The following is an 8,612-nucleotide window of genomic DNA, read 5'->3' as shown; positions in this document are numbered from 1 at the left end:
AAACGCACATGTTAGGGGTTTCTGATTGTTGATTACTTTCAACAGTCGTATTTTTTCTCTATCACTCACTTTCACTATGGGCATTCTCCATAATATTTTCGTTATGTTTATTTTAATGTCTTTTAGTTTCGGTGCGTCAACGACAACTTCATTATTTTTAAATTGTTTGATGACATTTATATCAAGTGATGCTCTATTTAATATAAGTTGTTGGTTGCAGTTTATTAAAATACGTTTATAATCTTCACAAAAACCAAACAAATCTTTAAGATTAATACACCCGTTAAAATTACCGCCATCGATAAAATCTTTATTAGCATTTTTAATATCACTATCCCAGGCAGCGTTATAATGCGATATAATATTTGATTTATTATACGAACAATATCCTTTTAATGTAGTCGATATACCTGGATTGACGAGTTTTTGAATCTGAGTACCGTTTATTTCATATTTCATTTCGGAGAAAAGAAATGTCAGTCCGTTGTTTACAAATCTAATCTCGTCGGTTATTTCTGCAGGTTTTATTATTGTCCCCTCGATGTAGATATAACTCTCGCATGGTAGAGTATAAGACTCTGTGTTATGCAGAGCAATACGCACCTCATCGTTATTAGAAAGAGCTGATGTTGAATACGGTAAAAAAGAATGATAGTCAATTTGAGTTATTTTACAATCGTCGGTGTACCCCGCTGTGACATCTAAATACTTATCGTCCATATTAAATAGCCTTTAACGAGTGTAGAAAAGCTAAATTTTCTGCTGTTAGACCAATTTGTCTTCGTTTTGAATTTTTCTTTAGAGTTGTTACCTTCTTAGTGTTATCGACACGACTAACAGGTTTTACGTAAGCAGACGTATTTATATTATAAAATTGCAGACCCATATCACAAGTCTTGAATTAATAATCGTATAGATACTGGCTCGCCTCGTAGTTCAATCAACTCGTTGTCTTGATTTTTTAAAATTATACTTGCATGTGTTACAGATGTAGTATTAAGAGGGTAAAATACCAAATGTGTTGGTACCTCTATTATTTTATAACCCGCAGGTACATTCGGGTAAAACTCATGTATTGTATGGCACTGCTTGCCGTTGTTGAATGAACCCATAACTAGGTTTGAATCGATATATATACAGTTTGTTCTGGTAATATTGACCAACGTATCAGATTGATGTCTAACATTGGCTTCGTATATTTGATTTTTAAAACCCAACAACTCGCCTATACTATTCGATACAGATAAATCTATAGATTTGCTGGACATCATCTCACATTTAAGTGTGTTATTATCGGCTCTCAGCTCAAATGTTTCATTACTACCTAATACACGTTTTATTACTGTCTCGATTTCATGTAATTCATAAGAACCAGTAGGTATTGTAAAATCATAACTAATCACGTTATCTGCGTGATCGTTGTATGTGAATCCTATTCGATTACATTTATCATCGATGTTAGGAATAGAGTTATTTGTTTGAAAACCCAATAGACAGATCTTAGCATTTTTACTGACTTCTATAGGCGGGAAAAAGTCGCATGACAATTCGCTAGAGTTACCAGTTAACGTTATTGTATACATGACAAATAACAAATAACAGCAAATAACAGCAAATACAAAAAACTTTTGGACTTAGGAGCGCAAAAAAATCGAGACGTACCCGTGATGGAGTACGAAAATCGACAGACGTGTTGGCCACATAGATAATATAATCTTATATTATCTATGGTTGGCCATGTGTTTTTGTTGTTATGTGTGCAATTGCCGACTGATAGTGTAGCCTCAAACCACAGAAAACTTTAAAAAAAGGGAATTTCTCGGTATGTGGCAGCACGTTTAAAATTCAGAAATGTCGGACGGTTTTTCGATGAGCCTTGAGATTCCTTTCTATTTATTCTGTGGTATAACCATATAATTATAAACATCAACAATAAAGTGGACTGTGGTTAAATTATTTATACATAATTATTTTTTATTAAATCAAAATGGAACATTGTATTGACTTTTATAGACATGTTATTTACAATGACAAATCTTGCACCAATTTTTTAAAACAACGTGGTGTATTGCCCACTGCTAAAGTATGCCAAAAAGTTAATTCAAATAATGAAGTATGTGGAGGGGCCCTTAAGGAGTATATGAAAAATACTCGCAAACGTGATGGAGAAGGTAAAGTTATTGAATAAAAGTCCTTACTTTTGTTACTGACCGTAGATTTTTTATAATTGAAAAGAGAGATAGGGGTATGTTACTTCCAATTATTCAACGTGAAGTAGAAGTTGGATCAACAATTCACTCGGACGAATGGAGAGCTTACAGCAATTGAAGTGACAACGGCTATGTGCATAAAACTGTAAGCCACCAGCTCCACTTCATTGATCCAGAAACAGGGGCCCATACCCAATCTATAGAGTCTACGTGGAGACGCGTCAAAGTAAAATATGGCATAATAACACGTGGTGCCACTAACTTATTGAAACAGCAGTAGATGGAAGAGTGGCAGCGTTCACTCAATGCATCAAAGAATCTTTTTGACCAGTTTTTTGAAGACATGAAAAAAAGTTCTTTAATGTAATAATTCCCAGATGCCCAGACGACACCTACAATCTCTACAGATTGCGTGTGTTAGCAACTTGGCTACACTGACTTCGCTGTTCTGGCAAGGGCTGTCCTGAAGGTCTGATAATGAGGAGGCCTGTCAGTCAGTTCACTCTCATGACACCAACAAAGCAGTATCAACTCAAACTGTGTTTCAACCAGCCAATGTTATAGACCACGGAACCATTCCCGGTTCAAGACTTCGAAAACCACCCAATTACCTTAGAGATTACTCTTGTTAAACACCCTAACCATTTAACTTTAAGTTAGGGCCGTGTTAATTTTTTTTTTTTTTTTGTTTGGTTTGGTTTTGTTATGTTCCTAATACATAAGTGGTAGAGGCCTACTCTGATTACAGTTAACTATTTAATTTCTCAAGGCTGAGTTTTTTTATCTATGTTTATAATATGTATTGTCTATTAAAAAATGGGTCATATTGTACAGTTGAGTTCCTATCAAATAATTCAATAAATATTAAATTTTTTTTGCTCTGAACTATTTGTCTTATGGTACTGCACAAGACAAAGTAGTTGTTAAATATTATAATTAATTTTTTAAATGTAGTACGTTTTATAAATTGTTTGTCTACTGTTCAGAGCAGAGTAGTTTGTTCAGTATTATGTTTTTTTAATTATGTTAAATTTATGTATATATTGTTTGTAAAATGTTGTTATACTAATGACGGGTTATTATTATTATATTCCTATTATATTATTTGAATTTACTTGAAATTTGTAAGATTGCAGGGAGTATGGCCCGAGGGCGGTCCATAAGTCAGGACGGTCGAATGTTAGCAACTTGGCTACACTGACTTCGCCGTTCTGGTAAGAGCTGTCCAATGACCTACCCCTCCCCCCCCCTGCAGTCAGTCTTGTTACCTCCGTTGCAACCGACGTTTGTGTTGTTGGGTAATGACCCACCGTTTCTTTACATTTACATCAATAAACGTTTTGCTAATTGTTAGTTACTTTGTTTTAATTGTTTTAACCACCTATTATTATTTATATTGTTAATACGTGGTAGATAACATACAACGCCAACACACAATTGTGGTAGATACATTTTTCAAGTAGATAGCATACGACGCGAGTACCGATACCTCCAACCTATATTCTATTTTGTGCAATTTAAATTATAATCTATCTGTTTAATTAATATCTTGAATTTTCCATTTTGAGAAAATTGCCCACTTATTTCTTTAGCTGACATCAAAAGTATAATTCATGACCAAAACAATTCTATTGAAAGAAATAACAAGATTAATAAGTTGAAAGCGAAGATTGATGGAATTGTTGAAGAAGGCTGTTGGACGTTTGATGATGTTTTTTCAGAACACAATTACAGTGATTTAGATTCTTCTGTATTTGATTGCATCGTTTATTTTTTAGCTGGGTAGTATAAATATCATTAGTTCAACTTACTATCTATAGCTGTATATTCTAGTTATGTCCAATAATAAATTAATTATTGTTGTTAAAATAATAAAAAAAGTAAATGTACACTGTGCGTCTGTGCATTCAAAGTCTGACAACACATTTGAAATCAACACATTTGGCAGCTGATTCGGTTTATATTAAAACAAAAGGATTTTTAGTTCATCCCCAACACAATTTATTTAAAATTTTAGAAGCATTATAACTGTGTTTTATGAAACATTCAGAAAAAGCAGATCCTTTTACCGACACATATCGTCGGCTTAATTCGCAATTATCGTAACTCCAAAATGACGATTTTGAGATTATTATTTATTTTTTTTAGAAAAAAATTAACGCATCGTTTAAAACCATTCTCACTCTGATAAGACAATTTCTCTTCCATGAATCAGCTGTTAACGTTCGGACGAAAATATCTCAACTCCAAGTAGCCTCCAACCAAGGGAAATTGTCGTATCTCCATAACATGTGATGAAATATTATTAATCCAAAGTTAGACGTTACAAATTACAATATTATTATTTAGTTTTTGATATTATATTATAATATTGAAGTATAATGACGTCCAGATCAAGAACAAAAAAACTGTTAAGTTTAGTTCCAAATAACTATACAATTACTGGTAAAGCATCAATAATTTAATAATACTATATTGTCTACTTACAATTTAACCACTATTATTATAAGGACAACATATTTTTTTTATAACATATAAAATAGAACTATAATTGTTACGGGCCAAAGGGCTTATTAGGCATTTAGGCGGGCTTTGGGCAAAGGTTTAATGGACTGTATTTTTTGTGAGATAGAAATTAACGCTGTTGTTATTAAATAAAGTAGATGGCATTTAATTTACCAATACAGTGGCACAAATAATAATTTAACATAATAAATAATTGTTCTGGCTTGACAGCACAGATAATACATGCATAACAATATAACAAATTATAGAGAATAATGTGTCTGGCCTGGTGGCACAGATGATAATAATACACTAATTGATTCTGGCCTGACGGCACAGATTATAATTTATACAAGGATTGATTCTGGCCTGACGGCACAGATTATAATTTAATAACATAAAGTGTCTGGCCTGATGGCACAGATAATAATAAAATAACATAAAGTGTCTGGCCTGATGGCACAGCTAATAATAAAATAACATAAAGTGTCTGGCCTGATGGCACAGATAATAATACAGATACTTAATAATACAATATTTGATTCTGGCCTGACGGCACAGATACTTAACAATACAGTATGTAATAATAAGTTTGTTGTGGTGCACCACCTACCTATTGTGAGGTTATGGGGTGTGTGGTGCCGGGATCTGTAGGTAACTATTTAAATACAATAAAAATAACAGGTGTGATCCCGCACACACACAGCACCACCGCTAACCTCCTCACAGAAGTCACCTTTCACCACAGACAACCCTGAGCGTTGACCCCACCATCACCGAACAACCACGCAGGTTTAAATGGATGGTCCGTCACGCCAAGACACACCTGGATGTAGGTATCATCCTAGACTAGGAGAGAAAAATGCCAATTATAATATCATCGACTAGAAAATGAAGAACGATAGTTACTTGATAATGAACGAAAACCACAAAAACGCCAATACAATATACAACATGTGTTCAACTTTGCCTTGAAGACAACATGAGTCATGAAAAACAGCAGAAAAAAACTGTCACTGTACTTTCGACCGGTCTGCTTAAGCACGAAGCACCAAAAAAAAAAAACGAAAGAAGAAAAAAGAAAAGACCGACTGCGTAAAACTGCTGCATCACGTCCGTTGACTTATCAACAGTACAAAGTTAGGAACGTAATGCAGACAGTTTACGACTACTCATACCTGATATCTCCTATCTCAAACATTATAAAAAAAAAATGATATTTAAAAGTATATAGCTGCTGGCTGGGGAATCAACTTTATTAAAGTTTGATTAAGCCATAACATTCTCCCCCTCCTGAAGGGATGGAGGAACTTCATCGTTGGCAGCATATGGAAGTGGACACAATTTGATGATGGGTCTCTGGAACATTCTGCCGCTCGACATCTGAATGGTCACAACTCTTACAATGCTATCTAAACCTGGGTGCAGCCTCATTACTCTGCCCAAATGCCATTTGAGTGGTGGTTGATTGTCCTCAATGACTAGCACCAAATCGCCAATCTTTATTGAGAGTTTGTCAGCCGTGGTCCAACGCTTCCGTGGTTGGAGGGATCTGAGATATTCGGACGACCACCGTCGCCAAAACCCTTGAGTCATGCCTTGGACTAGTTGCCATCGTTTTAAGTAATTGACAGGTTGTTCTGGATGTTGAGGTTCAGGAGGTAGAGTCAGACAACCACCTACTAAAAAGTGAGCAGGTGTCAGCACAGCAAAACTTTCTGGGTCACTAGACTGTGATGTTAGTGGTCTACTGTTCAAGCATGCTTCAATTTGACATAGCATGGTGGTTAGTTCTTCAAAGTTAAGTTTGGCTGACCCTGTGATGCGTAGAAGATGGTGTTTGGTAGACTTTACTGCCGCCTCCCATAGTCCACCCATATGTGGTGCACTGGGTGGATTAAAATGCCACTCGGTACCATCTGTTGCTAGGGACTCAATTATGGTTTTGTTGTTCTGACAGTGTTCCGTGTAATAGCGTCTTAACTCTGCCCTGGCGCCGTGGAAATTGGTTCCGTTGTCCGAGTGAATATGAGCACTTTGACCTCGTCGCGCGAAGAATCTACGTAATGCAGCCAAAAAGGCTTGTGCTGAGAGATTACTCACTGCCTCGAGGTGAATCGCACGCGTGCTGAAGCACACAAATACTGCAATGTAAGCCTTGGTTACCGTTCGATTTCTTGGTCCAGAATATATTTGTATTGGGCCAGCAAAATCTACACCCGTTGCTGTGAAAGGTCTGCTGGGTGTTACCCTGAGCCGAGGTAGTTCTCCCATGCTGGGCTGAAATGACTGGGGTCTTGCATGATAGCAGATTTGACAACAATGAACAATACGTCGAGCAGTTTTCATTGCATCAAGTGGCCAAAATTCTTGACGTACTCTTGTTAAGAGGTTTTGGGGACCGGCGTGCAGATACTTTATATGATATTCTGTGAAAATTAGTTCCGTAACGTTATGCTTCTTTGGTAGAATTGCTGGATGACGTTGGTTAATGGGTAGGTGTGATCTTTGCAACCGTCCACCCACTCTGATGATACCTTCTTCCAGAAACGGACTTAGTGTGATAAGTTTATTATGTGATGATAATGACTTGCCTTGTTTAAGCGACTTGACTTCATCGTAGAATGCCTCTGTTTGAGCAATCCTTATCCATACATCTCTGGCAGTCTTTAATTCTGTTACTGACAGTGGACCAATGAGACTGTTTCGACATTTATGGTGGGTATTGTGTATGAATCTTTTTAAATATGCTGTAATGCGAATTAATTTTGTCCAACTTGAGTATTTAGCTAGAATACTATTTTCTTGAGTTTGAACCAAGAGCGCAAATTGAACTGGACGTTTTTCAAGAAGTTCACTTGATGGTGCAGATGAACATTCTGCCGGCCACTCTGTTTTTGGCTGCTGGAGAAAGGTTGGACCGTACCACCAGAGATTTGAGTGTAATAGGTCTTGTACCTTTACACCTCGGGACGCTAGATCTGCAGGATTGAACTTCGTCCTAACATGTTGCCAAGTCATTTCTTCTGTTAATGTCTGAATTTCAGATACACGATTTGCAACAAAGGTGCTCCATTGACTTGAGATTCCTCGGATCCATGTTAACGCAACTGATGAATCTGTCCAACATGTACAACAATTTGAGCTTACATCTAATGTCTTTCTCACCTTAGCCATCAACGTTGCCAACACATGAGCACTACACAATTCCAACCTTGGAATAGACAATGCCTTTAGAGGTGCTACTCGAGCCTTCGCGATCAGAAGATGACATGTGAAGGTGTTGTCCGGTTGTAATTGTCTTACATAAATGCAAGCTCCATAGGCGTTCATGGAGGCGTCACAAAACCCATGTAATTCGAAACTGTTGCACGGATGATCCTTCACCTTGCGCACTACCTTGAGCTGATCAATCTGACAAAGTTCATTAGTGTAATTATGCCAGCGTTGAGACATGTCAGCTGGAAGAACAGTGTCCCAATCAAGCTGTAGTTGCCATAATTGCTGAATAAATATTTTTCCACTAATCAAAATTGGTGCCAGAAATCCCAATGGATCAAAAACACGATTTAAGTCTGCCAGTAATGTGCGTTTGGTGAATAAATGTCCCTTTGCATGAGGCGACACCTTAAATAGAAGTTGATCATCCCTTGGTATGATCCAAGTGTTTTGGTTGTATGATTGTCATCTAATTCAAGCATGACATGAGGATCATCGTTTGTGTTTGCTATGTTAACGAGTAGTTGCGGACTATTAGCACACCACTTACGAAGAGTCATTCCTGCTGACTGGAGTATCATGGTGACTTCTCTTTGGATTTCTTGACATCTGCTGATTGAATGAGAACCTGTTATTAGGTCGTCGACATAGAAATCTTGTCTGATGACTTGAGCTGCC

At 36.8% G+C, this 8,612-nt stretch overlaps 1 protein-coding gene across 1 annotated transcript; it reads right to left on the bottom strand.

Annotated features, from left to right (window-relative positions):
* Positions 1-5,984: 5,984 nt before the first annotated feature.
* Positions 5,985-8,171, bottom strand: LOC111029017. The gene has a single exon (XM_022307841.1). It carries the CDS (start codon positions 8,169-8,171, stop codon positions 5,985-5,987), a length of 2,187 nt encoding a protein of 728 aa, XP_022163533.1.
* Positions 8,172-8,612: the final 441 nt, after the last annotated feature.

This window comes from Myzus persicae, unplaced genomic scaffold (genome assembly GCF_001856785.1).
Source record: "Myzus persicae strain clone G006 unplaced genomic scaffold, MPER_G0061.0, whole genome shotgun sequence".
NCBI lineage: Eukaryota > Metazoa > Arthropoda > Insecta > Hemiptera > Aphididae > Myzus > Myzus persicae.
Note: the sequence above shows the minus strand (reverse complement) of the source record. Positions and strands in the feature narration are given on the sequence as shown.

What these genes read in the sequence shown, in the direction of transcription:
- LOC111029017 (XM_022307841.1), bottom strand. Translation starts at nt 8,171, where the DNA reads ATGTCTCAACGCTGGCATAATTACACTAATGAACTTTGTCAGATTGAT.